This window comes from Arvicanthis niloticus, chromosome 11 (assembly GCF_011762505.2).
Source record: "Arvicanthis niloticus isolate mArvNil1 chromosome 11, mArvNil1.pat.X, whole genome shotgun sequence".
In the NCBI taxonomy this organism is placed as follows: domain Eukaryota; kingdom Metazoa; phylum Chordata; class Mammalia; order Rodentia; family Muridae; genus Arvicanthis; species Arvicanthis niloticus.
In genome coordinates this window covers 765,235-785,116 of record NC_047668.1, presented here as the reverse complement: position 1 = coordinate 785,116, position 19,882 = coordinate 765,235, and the positions used below count along the sequence as shown (strand labels likewise).

General features: G+C 42.4%; 2 protein-coding genes across 3 annotated transcripts in view; one reads left to right on the top strand and one right to left on the bottom strand.

Moving 5' to 3' along the window:
* The window catches only part of L2hgdh (L-2-hydroxyglutarate dehydrogenase), a 31,940-nt gene extending 29,846 nt beyond the window's left edge, over positions 1 to 2,094 (bottom strand). Inside the window, exon 1 of the mRNA XM_034514640.2 lies at positions 1,854 to 2,094. Within this exon, the coding sequence (XP_034370531.1) occupies positions 1,854 to 1,993 (140 nt within the window). The 5' untranslated portion in view covers positions 1,994 to 2,094. The remainder of the gene's footprint in view (positions 1 to 1,853) is intronic.
* Positions 2,095 to 2,124: 30 nt separating this feature from the next.
* On the top strand, positions 2,125 to 19,395 carry Dmac2l (distal membrane arm assembly component 2 like). Of its 2 annotated transcripts, XM_076941819.1 has the most exons (6): positions 2,151 to 2,210; positions 2,654 to 2,764; positions 14,323 to 14,433; positions 16,324 to 16,532; positions 17,074 to 17,245; positions 18,463 to 19,395. In XM_076941819.1, the coding sequence occupies exons 3-6, from the start codon at positions 14,327 to 14,329 to the stop codon at positions 18,575 to 18,577; spliced, it is 603 nt and encodes a 200-aa protein (XP_076797934.1). In that variant the 5' UTR covers positions 2,151 to 2,210; positions 2,654 to 2,764; positions 14,323 to 14,326; the 3' UTR covers positions 18,578 to 19,395. The 2 variants fall into 2 exon arrangements, with proteins under 2 accessions (XP_034370196.1, XP_076797934.1); XM_034514305.2 differs by lacking the exon at positions 2,654 to 2,764 and having other exon boundaries at positions 2,125 to 2,210.
* The last annotated feature ends 487 nt before the right edge of the window (positions 19,396 to 19,882 follow it).

The window sequence follows — 19,882 nt, the reverse complement described above, 5'->3', positions numbered from 1 at the left end:
GAAGCCCACTACATGTGACAAGTAGCAGATGACTCCACCAGAAGATAGGCTATGGCCAACGTTTTGTCTCCAGAGATGCTGTCAGAGGCACAACCAACACCATGTTATAGGCACCATTATAACCTTAGAACCTAGCATGGAGGCCCCCAAACCTGACAAAATGGGAACAAATCCATCAAAGAGCTAGTCCATAGTTATAGGATCCAGGAAAATCCCTAAACCTTGCATTTTGGCTGGTATCACTGCTGACTATTACAGCAGCCAGCACTTGGCAGATACTGTTCATTCATGCTACTACCAAGGGCAGCCAGTGTCTGGCAGAGCTGTGGGTAGGTGCCAGGGTTCATCTTTGGTGAGCCTCAAGAGTTACCTAATAGCTGGGCCCTGGCATGTTGGTGGGCACTTGTGTCTAGGTCCACAATGGAACATTCTATGCCCAAACTGAGGTTATACAAAATATGATTAGACTGTATAGAGCTATACACAGAACACATAGAATGCATGTAAAGTTGATAAAACCTGAACATGTGTGCATTGAATCAATATTAATCTTCTGGCGTTGCTGTCTTATTATGCTAACACTAGGGCGATGGTGGGACAGGAGGAAGGTGAAATAAAACCATTCTATGATTTCTGCAACTTTTTAAGGGTCTTCAATTGTTTCAAAATAATCAGTATTTTTAAAATTGGGATAGGAAAATGGTTAATGGGTAAAGTGCTTACTGTACACAGGAGAACCTGAGTTTGTATCCAAAGTGCCTTTATGTAAAGACATTTCTCAACCTTGGCGTCCCTCATGCTTGCTGGCCAACCAGTCACCTTAAGAGACCCTATCTTACCCCAGAGGCAATAGTGGTACACACCTTTAATCCCAGCACGATGGAGGCAGACACAGGAAGATCTCTGAGTTCAAGGCCAACCTGGTTCAGGACAGGACAGCCAGGATACAAAGAGAGATCCTTAGTGGAAAAACAGAAACACACACCACATACACACACAGAGGGGGTAAGGAACAGAGAGGTGGACAGGGAGAGAGGGGGGAAGATTGGGGAAGACCCAGTCTCAAAAGTTTAGGTGGAACAGGTGGTATAGCAAGTGCTTTTAATTCTAACACTTGGAAAGGAGGGGTAGGTTGATCGCTTGAGGCATTGGAGGCCAGCCTGATCTACAAGGGGAGTTATAGGACAGCCAAAGAAAAGCAAACCACTACCATTTAACATGACCCTTAGACTAAAACTTGATGTGCAGCTTAAACAAAAACACTGCCCCTCTCCAGTCTTTCCACGCCTGTCTGCCACTAAATCCATTCGCATGGCCCACCTTGTCTTAAACAACCAAAAGCTTTCTCCCCTTAAAGCTTTCACACAGGACACTGCAGTGGCCGGCTTTCCTGGACAGCTCACGGCAGGCAACTGAGTTGTTTCTCCTGAGGACAACTCTAGTGTGTGTTAGGAACTGACCCACTGAAGCCCAAGTTCTGGATTTTCCAAGCAACACACGGGTGCTAGCTAAGAAGCAGCATACTTATTTGAAGTGTGCTAGGTCTTTTAATCTTCAAAATGACCACCTAGGGGCCAGACTAGGATCCTATTCACCATTCACCCTTTAGAGTGGTTAAGAAATAGGAGGTGTGTATCCGGAGCCAGATTGGCTCCTGACCTCTACTCAACACTGTTTCCTGTGGCCCACAAACGCTGTGGACGAACCCTGCAGGTTAGCAGCTCCTGAAATTCGAGGCTGGACCACAGAATCAGGACTTCCTCGCCGGGGACAGAGACATCGAGTCGGGGCACTGGTTCAATTGGAGATAATCTGAGGAGAGCAGCAAGTGCAGGCCGCCGCCTCTCGCTTACCTGGTGCTAGAGCTGCGGCCACCCCCGCACAGTAGCCCGGGCACCCTGGACGCCGGCCCTCTTGCGCGGAGGAAAATTCCAGTAACGCAGCAACGGGCCGGTCCGCAGACACCGCTCACGTAACGCAGGGTGGGCCACATGGCCTGCGCTACCTCCCCCTCCTCAACCTCAGCAGCCGCAGCCTGAACTGACTCAAGGGTGAAGCGCGCCTCTCTCCAGCCCCGCCTCCAAGCAAGGGCCAATGAACCGCGCGCTTTAGCGTGCATGGGCGTGGCCTCCTCTGGCCAATGGGCGAGCGCGGTGGAGGGAAAAAGGCCGAGGGCGAAGGGTTGGCCAGACGCAGGGACGCCGCACGCCGTGAGTAGAGGAGTGAGGGCAAAGGCGGGGACCGGGTGGTGGTTCCACTCTCCCGGGCCTCGGCCGGCACAGGCCTGACTAGACGCCAACGCTGTTCCGCCAGAGAAGGTCTGGCGTGGCAGGATGACCTCTGGCTCCCGCGGCCTCTCCTTCGGCCACGCCTCCTGGTCGGTTGGCGTCGCTGTGGCCCGGGAGCTAGGGGCTAAGCCACCTCCTGCCGCACCCTGTCATTACCGGGCTGATTGCCCGCAGTTTTTTTAGTCCTTTCGTGGGGCTCCCGGTTGGTGTCGTTCATCCAACCACTGACTCGGCTTGTAAATATCGGGCGTCGAGCTAGGCACTGGATGAAAGGAGATAGCTCGGTCCCTGTCATCATTTAGTGGTTTGTTTTTTTATTATTGACTTATGTATGTGTATGTGCCTATAAGAGCTTATTGCAACAGGTATGTGCAGGAGTTCGTAGAAACCAGAAAAGGGAGTAAAGGATCCCCTGGAACTGGAAATTTTGAGCAACTGTCAGCCGCCATGTGGGTGCTGGGAATATAGGTCCTCAGGTAAGACCAGTTAGCAGTCTTAACCATGGAGCCATCTCTCTAGCTCCAAAAGCTCTCCACACTTTCCTATCACTCTCAACCCCACCCCCACCCCATCCACTCATCTTAGGAAAAGGGGAGGCCTCCCTTGGATATCAACCAGCCATGAAGTTGCATCAGACTAGACACATTCCATCCTATTGAAGCTAGACAGGGCAGCCCAGTAGGAGGAAAGGGTCCCAAAGGCAGGCATCAGAGTCAGAGATGGCTCCTGCTCCCACTGTTAGGAGTCCCACATGAAGCTGCACAACTGTAACATATGCGCATAGGAGTCAGTCCCATGTGGGCTTCCTGGCCCAACCTTTCCTTAACCACTGGACTAAGAGACAGTTTTAATTGTTCATGCCTCAGGATAGATACTCACAGAGCAGGGCACTTTACTCTGTTTCCTCTACTGTAAAAATGAGCGCTGTGTAATCACTTAAAAGACCTTATAACTAACTCTGTAAAGCTCTGTGTAGCCGCCTGTGGCCACAAGTCAACTGGGTTCACCTGAAAGGGGGGCTGGGAATTGAAGAGGGAAGGAGGGCGAGAAGAGATGAGGCCAAGACAAAGTTCTCTGATCAAGGCCCCAAGCTTTAATGTTCAGCTCTCAATTTAAAGGGGAAGACCCAACCCACAACCCCTCCTGGTTTCAGATGGGTGGGATAATCCATAGTCCGTTCCAAGTCAAGGCCGGAGATGTCTCAAGGCAAGCCCAGGGGCAGTTCTGCTTCTGTGTTCTGGGCAACCAAGGTGGGTAACTCCACCTAGATCCTATCACTTGACCTTGTTGTGGTAAACAAGGTCTCTCAGGCCTGCTCATGGTAGGGGGAAGGGTACAGCTCTGTGATTCTCTGTCACCATAGCAATGTATTCTGTGCTTGATGGTAGTTCCTCATCTTTAAGGTTAGAACGGCTTGACAGGACAGACTACTGTTGGAAGAACTTGCTGGTTTGAATGTTAGTTCTAGCCAGTAGGTGGCTCAGGCTCATCCTAGCATCTCCACCTCAAGACACTCTGGAGTGCCCTTGAGCAGATAATAGTGCATGTGACAAGATTCATCAGATGTGGAGCTCAACAACGCACTAGCTTTTTATTGTGCTTGATTGATGTATTTCATGAACAGTACTAGATATTATGTTTCATTGGAAGAGAAGAAACAGTGTCCCCTGTTTATTCATTCCATCACACACAAATAGCATGGGTGGTTGTATATTAAATTCAGTGTGTTATAGTAATTGTGGATCTCATACAGTTGTGAAAAACAATAAAGACCCCAGTGTCCTAGTTTGCTTTTGATGTGATAAATATCATGACCAAAAGCAACTCAGAAAGAAAGGGTTTATTGTGAAGGGAAGTCAGAGCAAGAACTGAAGTAGAGGCCATGGAGGAGTGCTGCTTACTGCTTGCCCAGTTTGTTTTCTTGTATACCTCAAGATCACTTACCCAGGGATGGCATCACCCACAGTGTGCTTAGCCCTTCCACACTGAATCATCAATCAAGAAAATGCTCCACAATCTTACCTGTCATATGGAAGAGTTTTCTCATTTAAAATTCCATCTTCCCAGATGATTCTAGCTATTGTCATTTTGACCAAAAACTAATACAGTTGACATCTTGTCAACTGGACCCAAGCACATAACTGTTAAACCATAAACTTCCCCTTCTTGTTTGTTCTCAACATGCCATGTTACCATTAATATCACTAATATTAATATATAAAATATAGCATAACCTTTGACAATTTAATGCTGCCACCTGACCCCTGCTAATCCAGGACTCAGATCTATCACACTGACTTAACTGAGCATCAGTGTCTGGCACAAGTAAAGAAGAAGCAACAGTAAAGCTCCTGAATGTGTCAATGCCGCTCCCACCGTTTTCAGTTCTGTGGGATTATTGAAAGCCACGCCTCTGGACCCTCTCAGTGTGAATTGGTTTTTACATGTACCCACTCCAGTTTGCCTGAGCCTTAAAACCCCTTCATCAGCACCAAGACAAGGAATGTTAGATATCTCCAGCCCAGATGGCTTTTGACGTGCTCTCCTGCCAACCAATCAAAATTTTGACTTTTTTTTTTTTTGCTCTGTGAGCTTTCATATTAAATAAACCTAGAATATTCACTCAATGGCTCCATATCTACAATTTCAGCCTGCTCTAGTTTTATGTTTCTTCCACCATTATTCCATATTTAAAAACCCATTCCCACATATTTCCCCCAGATTTCTTCTTGAATGAATTAGCAAATTCAGTGAATGAAAATGAGAACATGACTGAGAAGGATTTTATTAGATGTGAGCGACAGTTCAGCCAGAGTCATCTAGAAAGGTCTAGAGTGAACCAGGCTGGGAGAGGAGAGAAGGTGGGGGGTGGAAGCAAAAGAGAAGAGAAGATAGAGGGCAAGTAGACCAAGAGAGCCAAGAGTAGAGCCAAGAGAATGTGTGACCAAAGTAGCCAAGTTATATAGGATATAGGAATCGGGAGCTGGGGGAAGGGAAGGAAAGGGAAGCCCAGCCCCTGGGCTGGAGAGGTTTAGGATAGGGGATGGGTGAGAAGTGCTGGAAGGAGCCATGGGTACTGGGTGAGCCTTGTCCTTGGTTTCTTTGGGATCTGATATTCTAGCCTTTTTGTGGATGATAAGGGGCAAATGTAAATCTCTTCTGTAACTGCTTCTTAGCTGAATTTAGGGTATCTTCATTGGGCTCAGGAAAGCTGGAGTGTTTGTCAAAGGCTGGAAAGGGAGAGTAGTGTGGACTGGGTGACCAGTTGCCATCACTGCCCAGGTTCTGAGGGACCACCTAGGGCTAGTGAAGTCCAGGCCACTTGGACTAGTCTAGGAACACCTGAGGTTAGCCTATTGTAGGCAGTTCTGGCACAGTTTGCAGTCTTGCAGTTGATTGGAAACCTGCTGGGACAGATACAGACTAGGGATAGAAGGTAAAGCTAAGGAGTTTAGGGGATCTTTATCTTGGGTATAGATACTTACAGGCCCATGGTCCTGATAGTTGGGAGAGAGGAAGAGTCCCAAGATGAAGGGAATCAGGGGGCGGGGCGGGGGGGTCAGGGGGGTGGGAAGAGGAGAAGATAGAGGAATAAGCAGTAGGTGGGGAAGCTTAGCCTGTTGATTGACAGGAGTACTTATCTTGAGTCCATTTCACCTGTGGAGCCAAGTCTAATGATTCCCTGAAGCATAAATACATTTTTTTTTTTTTTTTTTTTTTTTTTTTTTTTTTTTTTTTTTTTTGGTTTTTCGAGACAGGGTTTCTCTGTATACCCCTGGCTGTCCTGGAACTCACTCTGTAGACCAGGCTGGCCTTGAACTCAGAAATCCACCTGCCTCTGCCTCCCAAGTGCTGGGATTAAAGGCGTGCACCACCACCATACATTTTTTAAGTTTGCAAAAAGAGATTAAAAAATGTAGATAAGTTAGCATTACCTTTGTTTGTAATCTGTACTGAAATTTACATTGTAGAAAAGGCAGTAGACTCATGACTTTGAGTCATAGTAAGAGTTTGAGGACCCACAAATGATTACTACCTTTCCTATATATTCAGAGGGCTGGATATATAGATTGGACAGAGATTATTTTAGCACAATGAGAAACACTTTTAAATCTGTACTTAGAAGACAATCAAAGGAAATTTAACTTTTGAGCTGGTAACTATGATAATGTTAAACTCTGAACGTTCGACATCTTAATATAACCATAACATAGTGAGAAGGGAAAAATGTGAAACCTTTCCAACTTGTATAAAATACTATTTTAGAACCTCATAACTTACATAAACTTCAACCCTTTTCTTTTGTTCAGTCATTTAGCATGAGACACAAGTAGTTGATTGAGAGTAGTCATGCAAAGCAAGTTTAAAAGTTGCTGAAACCTGTTTTTGTACGTTTATCTGTTTCAGGGTCAAGTGAGCCAGCAAGGTAAACTTAAGTTTGTGTCTACCTTTCTCAGCTGGAGACCTATTAGCTCTAGAAAGGTGGGGCCTTATATTACATATGAAATGAAATGACCAGGCAGCTGCAGTCTTATTGGGAGGAGCCTGTTTGCTTGTAGCTGGTAACTGACAAAGCTACGGTTAGCCATCAACACCATTAGAGATCTGAAAAGGATAAATTATAGCAGGAAGTGTAAACCAAATGGTATCAGTTAAAATGGCAGAGACTTACTGCTACCTAGACTGTTACCCTAGTTCCCGGAGATGATGCCTTCATTGAGGGGCAGGAATTAGAGATCTTTGGCTGTCACACAAGATAGCATTATATCTTCAGCTGTAACACAGGACAGTCTGGCCTTTGGCTGCCAGACCCAGGTCTGAGAGGTTTTTCCTCTGATGACAAACTTGGGAAAACTGACCAACTTTGACAAGAGTAGAGCTCTCCATCCAACAGTATCCACAGTTTGTCCAGACCCTGGCTGCAAGTGAGGCATGGGGCAGCTCTTTGCCCAGTGGTTAGCATTACCACAATCCATGTGGAGTCATACGTGCTCCATTATTGTCTTTGAGACCTGAGGGTTGCCGTGAGGAGCTGGCATTTCTGCCTATCATCTATCATAGGAAGTTTTTCATTAAACATTTTCAATGCCGATCCACAGTTTGGAGTTTGAGGACCACTATTTACTAAGTATACATGATTTTTATACAGAAGACTAAATAAAGCGTGTAAATGAATTACATCAGTACTTCACATGACTGTGAGTATAGTCCTGAGCACATTAAAGAATTTGATTTTTCTTAATGGTGTCTGAGCATTAACTTGCATGTCTTAATTCTCTTTAACAGTTTACAAGTTAATCAATTTTATAAGATTAGGATTTTACAGATTTATTCCTGTTAAATTTGAGCCTATAAGTTTAAATTGGAGATTTTATTGAAGATCCTTTAAGCATCAACATAAAACTTTAAACCATAAACAGAGCAAAGTTTAAACTATAAATATAGTCCACAGGGAGACTGGGAACGTCCCTGATCCTTTTTATAGTGTGCCATTACAGAATATCAGGGCTTGTTTTGTTTGTTAATGACTTGGGTTTATCTAAGTAGCTACAGCCTAGCAAAGTTATCAAAGACAAAAAGGCTAGATAAACATCTTCAAATCAGTTACTGTTAAACTGAGTAGGCCTTAGGAATTTATAAATCTTATTTATCAAACACCTCATTCATCAAACATATGCTACTAATCTAAACATTTTTAGAAGCCTGCTGTTGAACAGTTAGTAAAGACAGAAGTAGTTAGACATGGGTCTTTAAGTCATCTTTTGTTAATCTGAATAGACCTTTATAACCTTAGGAATTTATAAACCTTATTTATCAAATATACCTTATTCATTAGACATATGTTGCTCCTTATTTTAAAATGTCCAGAAGCCTGGTGTAGAACACAGGCCAGAAGCCTCTTACCCTAAAGCCTCTTCTACTTCCCACATTAGAGAATCTCTTCTCTCTGTGTACTTGTAACATATGGAAGCTCACTGTGCTCCTCTTCATGCAGCCTTTACTTATTATTCTATGAGGAGGGGGCACATTCTAGTCTTGATTCTAACTTCATTATATTTCTGGCAAAACAAAAAACCCTCTTTTAAAACTTTCTATCAACTATTCTAACTTCCTAAAATTATTTGAATCAAATCAGGAATTCTATAAAATCATTAATTCATCTAAACAACATTATTTCATGAAAGTTCCATCTTCATGTTGATATGCAGGAACATTTGCCCAATATGGTAGTATAATCCCCAAGAATCAATCATAACAGACTATAAGCAGAAGGGTCTTTCTTTGCCCAATCACACCATATTAGAAAAAACGAGGAATAAACATGAGAAGGCATGAGGCACCAAGAAGCAATGCTGGAACAAAGCTCCTGAGGCCACGCCTCTCCAGCATTCACCAGTCACAGCTGTGCAGAACAGCAGGGCTTCTCCAGGAAGCTCACTTGCCCACTGCAGCTGCTCCTACATGGTGTCTGTCATAGGGGGACATTTACCCAGTAGAAGAGGAGAGATGAGTGGCAAGAGCAGGTAGAGGAGAAAATAGCTCAAGAGGTGGTCAGAGAGAGGCTTTTGTAAAAAGGAGGGCTCCAGTAGCAGGAGAAGGGAAAGTGTCTTAATAGATGTCCACAAGGGCATAGGAAACCAGAGAGATGCCCAGGTAACAGATGCTCCAGGAGGGTGAGGCAGTCTCCAGGATCCAAAGAAACACCGAGAATGCAAGGACAGACTGACCGTTGGAGCAGGTGAAGGGAAGAATTAGCTCAAGAGACAGACTCTAGAATTTGGAGTCAAATTTTGGTAGTAGGCAAAGCTAGCAGAAACAAATGATCTAGACGTACCTTAGGAGAGTCAAATCACCAGCTTGATTCGAAGAGGCTGAGTCCCCTTGGAAGGGAGCTCAAACACAAGTTTCAGTAAGCAGGTGAATGAAAGGAGGACATGACAGTGCCAGGATATGGTTAAGGAGAAGGAGATTATTGTAGATATGAAGGAGAGTTCAGCCAGAGGCATCCATGAGAGAAAAGGGGCGGAGAGTAAGAGAGGGAGAAGAGGGAGAGCAAGTAGGCCAAGAGAGGGAGCCAAGGACCAAGAGAACCAGAAGCTGTGGGAAGGGAAGCTCAGCCCCTGGACTGGAGAGGTTTAGGGTAGGGGATGGGTGAGAAGTGCCTGGAAAAGCCACAGGTTCTGGGTGAGCCTTGTCCTGGGTTTCTTTGGGACCTGACACTCATTAAGCTCTTCAGTGGTATAGCAGACTTCCTCATGGACTAAACTTTCTCACTTCTAGGATCCTGCTTAGCCTTGAGGTGGTTTCAGGTACAGGGGCAGTTACTGGTGGGCACTGAGGGACATCAGTGTTGTCTTGCTTAGCATCACCTTCAGAAAAGGTCACTGCCAGTTCAGCAGATAATGAGGGGTCTATTCCCTCAGGGAGGAGGAGAGAGGGATAGAGTTGTATTTAAGGAAAAATGTACCCATTCTGTTGCCCAACCCCTGCCTTCACCCTATCACTCTCAAGAACTAATTCAACGTTTGGTCAACAAACTAGCCATCATTTGATAGTCTGCCTATTCAGGAATTGCATTTAATATATATGATCAAAAGTTCCACCTTTAAAATATTCACTTTATGCAAATAAGGAAGTGCTATCAGATCTACTCAGAAAACTGTCTCTGTCTCTCTCTCTGTCTCTGCCTCTCTCTCTCTCTCTCTCTCTCTCTCTCTCTCTCTCTCTCTCTCTCTCTGTGTGTGTGTGTGTGTGTGTGTGTGTGTAGTAACTAACACGTTAGAGATTTGGCATTTATTTGTTTATTTATTTATTTGTTTGTTTGTTTTCGAGACAAGGTTTCTCTGTGTAGTCCTGGCTGTCCTGGAACTCACTCTGTAGACCAGGCTGGCTTCAAACTCAGAAATCCGCCTGCCTCTGCCTCCCAAGTGCTGGGATTAAAGGCTTGCACCACCATTGCCCGGCAAGATTTGGCCTTTATTAATTCACAAATATAATTGCAAATGTTAGAAACACCGTTATAAACTTAGGGATTCTTCTGATAGTAAACAGAAGTGTGTTTTCTTTTATAATTTAAATTTCTAAATCATTTATTGCATATAACCTAGCATATAGCAACAACTATTTTCTAGTTTTCTAACTTACTTGAGTTATATTCACTTACTCACCACTAGAGGTCTCCTCTTTCCATGTAGAAAGCACACTTCTTGGTTTCAAGCAGGAAGTATTTCTCAGATGTCAGTTAGTAAACCTGAAGTTGAGAATGTTAAAACCCACCAAATTTTTAAAACTTTATTTCTAGATATAAATTTAATTTTATTATAACTCAATTTAGGGAAAACATTTAGTGTCTTTAGAAATCATAGCTAAAATTAGTCTGGCCTTGCCTTTATTTAAGCTCAATTAGAAAGTGAACCAAAATGAAACCAATGAAGAAGTGAGTTTTCAGAGACTTTGTATTTTACCTGCTTAGTAACAGCCTCTCTGGCTTGACCTTTACACCCTAGTAGCCAGCCACTGAAGACTACTAACCAACAGATACTGATAACTTTTGTGTTATGTTGAAAAAGGAAACAAGTGTTTTTAGCTTGTTTACCTATGCCTGCTCCTCCCCTCCAGCCTGTTCCCATCCCCCTTAACCTTCATGATTGAAAACTCTGTGATACAGGGTCTCACTGTGTAGTCTTGAATGTTCTGGAACTTACTATGTAGACCAGGCTGGCCTTGAACTCATATCTTCTGCCTCTGCCTACCAAGTGCTGGGACATGATGCTTAAAAACCCTTAAAGACTATTTGAGACCTATCTCATAAAGTTAATCTGGTATGAAACCTCCCCCTTCCCACCTTTTTAGGCTTTCATGCATAATCCATGCCTCAAGGAACCATATTGGATAATGTTTGTCATGTCATCTGTCTTCTCCATGAAACTATGGGCTGTAAGAGAACAGGGTGGGATCTTTCTCTGTACTTCTGGTGCTGCTGTGCCTCTCCATTGCTAGTTTGTACTAAGTATAGCACACATTCAGTGAGAATGTATGAATGAATGAATAGATAGGTGTGGCATTTAAATGAGAGTCTGGGTAAGTTTTCACAGATGAGGTTGGGGTGGAATGAATACAGGGAATAGCCTGAGTAAAGAATGAGAAAGCCCCGCTTTGTAAACCAAATTGGCAACAAACAGGTTATTCACGATGGATATAAGTGCAGAGAGCTCAACAAAAATCTGGAAAGGCTGAGGCTGTGGGATGTAGCAGACATGGACATTTGTGGTGTTGAGGACAGCCTTGGAAGGAAGATGAAGATAAAGATGAAGACTCAGGTGCTGTCAGTTGAGTAGTAGAGTGTTTGTCTAATATACTCAACCCTGTGATCAGGTCCCAGCACTGCCAAAAAGAGGGAGGGGTTGGGGAAAGACAGGGGGAAAGGGGAGAGGAGAGAGGCCTGAGAAAGGTATTCCTGAGGTCTCCTCCAGCTCACACCTCACTGCCCCAGCATCCCATGTCCTCAGCTTTAAAATGCTTCCCACTCTGTCATCTTTTAAATTTTCTCTCTCTTGTTCTAGAATCACCCAGAGCCCTGACTGGTAGGAAAGAATACTAGGTTCAAATGCAACCCTGACACAAATTAGCTATGAGATATTGAGCAAGGTCCTTCAGGTGTATGCATTTATTAATGCCCCACCTTGTTCTAGAAAGGATTTAGAGTGTCAGCATGTTACTTAATATCAAGGCTTTAGTTTCTTCATTGCTAAATGAGAGGTTCCATGTAGCTGACCTAAGTTCCTTCCAACTCTAACACTTTGTGAATCTGATTCCAATGATTTTGTTGGTCATCTTCCCTTAGGAGTCCCACCAACACTTCATATTTAGAATTTGAAAAGCAGAAGGAAAAGAAATTGAGCCCATAATGATCTCTTGTTCTCGTACCACAGTGTGTATGTGTGCATCTGTCCATGTCCTTTGTGCTCACATGTGTGTGCTTGTATGTGGAGACCAGGGTCAACATGGAGTGTCTTCTTCAGTCACGTTCTATTGTGTAGCATCCACTAAAAAAGACTAGGGACATGGGGTTAGGCCAGTAGAAAGCCTTTGTTAGCCAGTGGATGATTACACTGGGTGTTTGGGATCCCAGTTTAGCCCTGAGCCTTTCTTGGGGGTGAAATTTTAAGCACAAAAACCATATTCTGGATTGATGTGCTTCAGTTAAAAAGAACAGTTAGCCAGAAGCAAAACTGCAAAAGCCAAAAAACAAGGTTAGTACATTTAGAGACTTCCCCATAATTGCAGACTTTGACGAAGTAGGTCTTTGTTTTTACTTTGGAAGGTGGTGCTGTTTGCATGCTGAGTGTTATGGCCTGAATGGTACTTCCATTGAGGAGTTGGTTGTGCTAAGGGGGTAGTCTGGGGCCCTGTTATACTTCCACCTTATTTTTAGAGGATCCCATACTGATCTTGGAGCTCGTCAATTAGTCTAGACTGGCTGGCCAGCAAGGGCTCCTTCAGTCTCTACTTCCCCACCTCTGGTGTTATAGATGCATGCTGCCAAATAGGCTTTTTACATGAAAGCTAGGGATCTGAACTCAGGTCCTCTTGTTTGTTGTCAAGCACCTTACCCACTGAGCCGTCCTCTTGATACTGGCTTCTGATAATGACTTCACCATTGCACCAGTGGTCCAGGACCAAAACTCAGTATCATCTCCCAGTCCTCTATCTCTTATCTCTGAATGTCCCCTACTGAGCCATACAGAGTCTTAACTCTAATGTCATTCCATCCTTCTGTAACTAAGTCCTATCTTGAAGGGCCTTGTTAGCTATTTCTGGGCCATTCTGTATTTACTTATTTGTTTATTTTGAAACAGACTGTACCTATATTGCTCAGGATAGCCTCAAATTCCTGTGCTCAACTGATCCTCCTGCCTCAGCCTCTGAAATAGCTAGGATCACAGGACCATGTCACCATACCTGACTTGACCTTTGGTTTTGATGCTGCTGTCTGAGTAAATTTCCTGGAGCACACAGCTTTAACAATGCCAGTGCTCTGTTCTGACATCCCAGTGACTCCCTGCTGTTTACAGAATATAGTCCAGATATCTGGGCTGCAAGGCCTTTGTGACCTAGTAGTGAGTGTCTGACTCTCCTTGTCCTGACCCTCATGTACAAGCCAAACTATGTATAGCAAGCCTTAATTTCCTACCTTGACTTAAGACCTAGCATAACTGCCTAGGTTTTCTGTTGAGTTGTCTCTGTCCTTATTTTAAGTCTTTCAAGGCATGTATCAAGTCTTGTCATTTATTTAAACTAATTGGTGACTTATCTTGAGCCTCTCCTCCCTGGATTCACTTGTAATTTCCTCAAAGACAGAGAACACATTTCACTTTTCTTGCAACCCTTAACCCTCACAGCTGGTCCACAATGAGAGAAGTTGAATTGAGATAAATCTACGGAGACCTAATCAGAAATTATTTTCTCCGATGCTCCTGGCCAGTGATCATATGAACGAATCATCTCTTTTCACAAAGGAGAAAATCCAGGGTCAGCCCAGTGAAATTTCTTGCTCAGCTCCCTCAGCTGCCATTCGTAGGGTTGTCTGCTGCTCTGGTGATCCACTCGTGTCTTTATCCTAACTAGATCTGCTTTTATCTCCCTGCTTGGATGGAAACCCTAACTTTGTCTCACTGTTCCCTACAGGACTATAGTTTGTCATTTTGTTTTTGAAATGTATATTGAAGCGGAGCTGGTTTGAGCAAATCAGGAGTTATACAGAAAATATACATGAGGGGGCACCTGCAGACAGGCAAGGTTCAAACAATGAAGTTTAAGCTAAAGGGACCTTAGACAGCACCTAGTACCAACTTCTCATTTTGCAGCAAATAAGAAACAAACAAACCCCAAGAGTTACAGACAGAAGTGACTGGTCAGTAGGTAGCATCAGCTCTCTTGGCACAAGAGTCTTGACACTGAAGTTGTGTGGTGAGTTACTAGATCTGTGGGACCCTGCTTGCTGGCTGATGAGAATACTGTTTTGTGTGTCTAGATCAATGATGATGTTTGGAAAAATTTCAAGGCAGCTCTTCAGCTTAAAGAAAATCCCATGGTCGTGTGACTCCAGATACTTCTGGGAATGGTTGAATACAGTGTTTAATAAGTAAGTGATTCTAATTACATGAAGAAATGTGAAGATTTCTACAACTGGACAGGCTCTGAATTGTTCATTGGCTAGACAGTTATTTCCTGTGTTTCAAATAATTTTTGAATGATAAATATAGTATGATCCTAACTTTTTCTTACAAACAAAACATACTTAAATTAAAAAAAGCTTACAAAATAATAAATTTGCTTATCTGAGTTATAGAATGTTAGGTTTTTTTCTTTTTTAAGATTTATTCATTTTATTTTATGTGTATGTGTGTGTTGCCTGCATGTATGGATATGTACTATGTATGTACCTGGTGCCCACAGAGGTTGGAAGGGCATCAGAGCCACCATGTGGGTGCTGGGAACTGAACCCACATCCTCTACAAGAGCACTTTGTGCTCTTACCCAGCAAGCCCCACTCCAGCCCCACATGTGTTTTTTCTTATCTACTGATGCCCTTCAAGTTTTCTAAAGTGAATATTTATTCTTTTTTATTTAACAGTATATGCAACTTTGAAATGCCATATTCTCTAGCTTCTTGAGGAATGTTATCAGCCTTTTGAATTCTGCTAGGAGAACTCTGGTGTTTAAAAACTTAGTGTGCCCAGATGTGATGGCTCACACCTTTAATCCCAGCACTTGAGAGGCAAAGGCAAAACAATTTCTATGAGTTCAAAACCAGCCTGGTCTAAATAGTAAGTTCTAGAACAGTTAGGACTACATAGGGTAAATAAAATAAATAAAAATAAAAAGTGAAAACTTAGTATATGACATAGTTGTAGAAGTACCGTATTAAAACAGGTACAACAAACCCTTTCTTACTGCTAAATATTACCATTGTGACTACAAGGTAGAGAAAAAAGCATTTGCAGAAATTAGTAAATAGCACAAGGAGACTAATTTGAAAATGGGTTAAAAATTATTCCCTCTTTAATTGTTTGTTTGTTTGTTTGTTTGTTTGAGACAGTCTCTCTGTATAGCTCTGGCTGTCCTGGAACTCAATATGTAGACCAGGCTGGCTTCAAACTCGTAGAGATCCAGCTGCCTCTGCCTCTCAAGTGCTGGGTTTAAAGTGTGAGATACTACACCTGGCTTCTCTTTAATTTTTTTTTTTTTATCAGTAATGAAAATGGTCACCAGACAGTTACTATACTGTGATAGGGATCTCTACTGTAAAGCTCTGTGGCACGTATGAATGCTTGCCTAACATAGGGATCTCTATTGTCAAGCTCTGTGGCACGTGTGAATGCTTGCCTAACATAGGGAGGATCTGGGTTCAAGCTCCAGAACAAAAACAATAAATGAAATAAAATCCCATCATGCCAGGTATGAGGGCTTGTTCCTGTAATCTCACAACTGGGGAAGCAAAGGGGAAAACATCCTGAGTTTAAGGCTAGCCTAGCTGGTACAGTGAGACTCTACCTCCAAAATCTTAGTAATTATATTGATATTGATCTATCTTGTAAACTAAAGCAAAAAAGAAAGAAAGAAAGAAAGAAAGAAAGAAAGAAAGAAAAAATATAAGAAAAAAAAGAGGGAACAGAAAGCTACAGTCTTTACTCCCATGCATCCCATCAATTCATTCATTTGAAATAGAAATATATTTCTGGTCCTTATTTGTTTGTTTTCTGATTGTTTTTTTTTTTTGTTGTTGTTGTTGTTGTTTTTGTTTCCTGCCCCCCACACACACACTCCCTCATAGGTTTTCTCTGTGTAGCCCTGGCTGTCCTGGAACTCACTCTGTAGACTCAAGATCTGCCACCCCTGCCCCCCAAGTGCTAGGATCAAAGGCCTGCACCACGACCACCCAGCGCTGGTCCGTACTTATGTTGGTGAACACAACTAAGAAGCTAGTGACAATGGAAATGACCTGCTTTTTTTTTTTTTTCCTTGTCAACAGAGTAGATTATGAACGAATCAAGGATGTTGGCCCTGACAGGGCAGCATCTGAGTGGCTACTTCGGTGTGGAGCCAAAGTACGCTACTGTGGCCACCAGAAGTGGCTACAGGACTATAACAAACTCCCAGGAGGCTCCGTGGACAGATACAAGATTCAAGCAATTGATGCCACCGATTCTTGTATCATGGACATTGGGTTGGAACACATGGGTAAGTCCCTGTCATTGGCTTTTGGGGCATGCAGGTGGTCTGCAAGGAATGTTTTGTTACAGTTGACTCTCTGATAGTCACGGGCATGTTTTTGTATTTTGCCCATTTCAGGAAAATTAAGTTTGCTTATTCCTGTGTTTGATGTTTATTTCAGAGTAAAGTAAATAGAGATCACAAACACCTTTCCCCCCTCTCCCTCATGAGCTTCTTTCTGTATTCTTTTCACTTTAAATCCAAAGCCTGTTTGATTTTTGTCAGACTATCTTTGTCAAATTTATGCCTCTGTGCACTGCTCAGTGACATAAGACTAATTATATCCAGATAGCTTGTGCTCAATTCTTCCCATGCATGGGCATGTGACTTCAGTGGCCCCTCCATCAGCACAACCTGTGTAATGAATATGCTATATGGTTAACAGGGTGAGAAGTCACTCCAGTTTTCATAGGACAGTCAAAGCCAGGACACTTCTGTCCTAGGTGAACCAAGAACTGTTAGTCATGGGAACAGTAAAAAGGATTCTTAACTGTACTTTTCCCCCCAGTGGGTCTAGAGCATGTTGAAAAAATAACACTGTGCAAGTGTCATTATATTGAAGATAACAGTTTGCAGAGGCTTAGTCAACTTGAAAATTTACGAAAAAGCCTATTGGAGCTGGAAATAATTGCCTGTGGAAATGTCACAGACAACGGCATCATTGCTTTGCGACATTTTAGGTAAGTGGTCAAAACCAAACCAAAAACTTGATAAGATGACTATTCAGAATATATAACAGTTTAGAGATGATGTCTGTAGTTCTAAAAATATACTTTAAAAATATGAGTTTTACATTTTGTTGTTATTTTATGTATACGAATATCTTGCTTGCATGTATGTTGATGTACATACATGTTGATGTGTGTGCAGTGCCCTCAGAGGCCAAAAGAGGGCGTTGCATCCCCTAGAATTTGAGTTTCAGATGGCTGTGAACCACCATGTGGCTAGTCCTCTGGAAAGACAGACTATCCCTGTAGCCACTGAGCCATCTCCCAAGAGTGTGAACTCTTAACTCAGCAGTTAAGAATGCTTGCTATGCAAACATGAGGAACAGAGTTTGGATCCCAGCACCCAAATAAAAGCCAGGTGTGGTCCCACTCAGTCTTGCAACTCCAGCACTGACAAGGACAGGGATGAGAAGAGTGCTAGGCTTCCTGGATACCAGTCTAGCTGAAAAACTGGGGGAAGACTGATAGCAGAGGGTACTCAGCACCTTCTTCAAGCTTCTGTGTGTTCACATGTGTGTACACACTTACACACACACACACACACACACACACACACACACACATGTGTATATACACACAGTACCCTGGCACAGTGGACAGCAGGGGAGGGGATGTCACAGGGTTCTCAGTTCTATCAGATAATGACAAAAGCATGAAGTCAGTTTAGTTGGATCTTGTTTTATTCATCCTAGCATTCAGACTCTGGGCTACTTGGTGTATTCATTTTAATATGCAATGGATCCATCAGAATCTCAGTACCACAGGCAGCTGGAGATGTTTGAAACATAGAAGCAAAAGTACTAAGTCATTCATCTCAGCACTAGCTGAGGCTTCAAGACTTCCTCTAATAGAAACTTGAATACCTTTAAGAACTTACCCCTGCCCTGGGAGTGCTGTTGTTTGTTTGTTTGCATTGTTACCAGTATTTTACATACAAAGGAGATGTATACAGAAATAAAACAAAACTAAAAAAAATCAATGAAATAAGAAAAAATTATAATTTTAAAGTCTTATATGAGTTTCATTTAACGTGATTCCCCCGCCCACTGTTGCTCTGAGGAGCCATTGTAAACACCTTCTGCATGTTTTTTTTTTAATAATATAAACTAAATTCATTTTTAAAGCTATAAAAGGCCACAGTGAAGTGATTGCTTTTTCTCTATTTGCAGGAACCTCAGGTATTTGTTCTTAAGTGATCTTCCTGGAATAAAAGATAAAGAATACCTTGCCCAGGTCTTTAAGACAGCACTGCCTTCTCTGGAACTAAAATTAAACCTGAAGTAAAATAAGTGTCTGGTTTCACTATTAAGGATCACTTGAAATTGCTGATATTAGATAGCTACAAATATTACATAATCACCAATAGAACTGTGAAAATGATTTACAAGTGGAGAATGGATGTCAGGAAGAGAATAAATAATCAAAAGTGACTCAGTAAAGTTATTTAGTTGGATGTGAAAAATTATGTACATTGAATCATTTTTAAAAATACAACATAGCATTTTAATTCTAATGTATTTCTCAGTAATATACATATATGTAGATGTTAATGTAGAGTTCTTTAAACTGCAATGTGAATATTCTTTCTTATAATAATTTACATCACATTGAAGCATGTTACTGTAAATGTACAATTATGAAAACCTGAAAGCTCAGTTACAGATTCACTGATGGGCTTCATTGTACAGAGCTGTCAGTGGTGTTGAGAACAGCATGCCTGCCGTATCACTTCCCAGGATTTGCATGATTGCTCAAGCTGCATTCCTAATAGTGCGTACTTTTAAAAATACCCTTGCTCAGAAAGAGAGGTGCTGGCTGCTTTGTCCTACTTTAAAGTTTTGGGCTACTTCCTGCTGTTAAAACAGAAGGCAATACTTATCTACACCCAACTAGTTTTGCTGGTAAAACAAACAGAGGAAACAGGCAACCCTACTCTCCATCTGCTTCAAACAGGAATGCTTGTCTGTTAGAAGCTAATTTTGCTATCTCTCGAATACTTTGAATTCTACCTTCTGTGAACTCAAGGTATATAAAAATATAAATACAAAAATGAATTTTATATCTAGAAAAGACTAATAAAGAATGCCATAAGTAGACAAAGATTAGTCTTTAATTTCTTGAAATAGCTGCAATTCCATCGTTGCTAGTTGTGTGCTGTTTGGTGTGTAGGTTTCTGTATATATGTTTGGATGCCAGGTTGCTGAATATAAATCTAACTAGGAATGGCCTTTGGCAGTGCAGCATCCAGGCAGAAAAGTGAGCATTAGCTGTATTTAGAGCTATGCTTAAGGAAAACCACCCTAATTCATGGGGAAGTACAAATTACATACAGCACAAGTCAGAAGATGGTAATAAAACAAGGACGAGGTAAAACACTGTAGACTGTTGCATGTGATGTGTAGTGACTCCACAGGAGGGATCAGGAAGAGGTTTGCAGAAGGTTCCATTGAGGATAAGCATACATGTAAAAGACACGTCCTTCTATCTTTAGTACTGTGTGGTCCAACAGCAAACTCATCATGATTTCATCTGGAGTGACTTTGCTACTCTAATGTATTCTGTAAAACTACTGGATAAAACAGGCAGTTA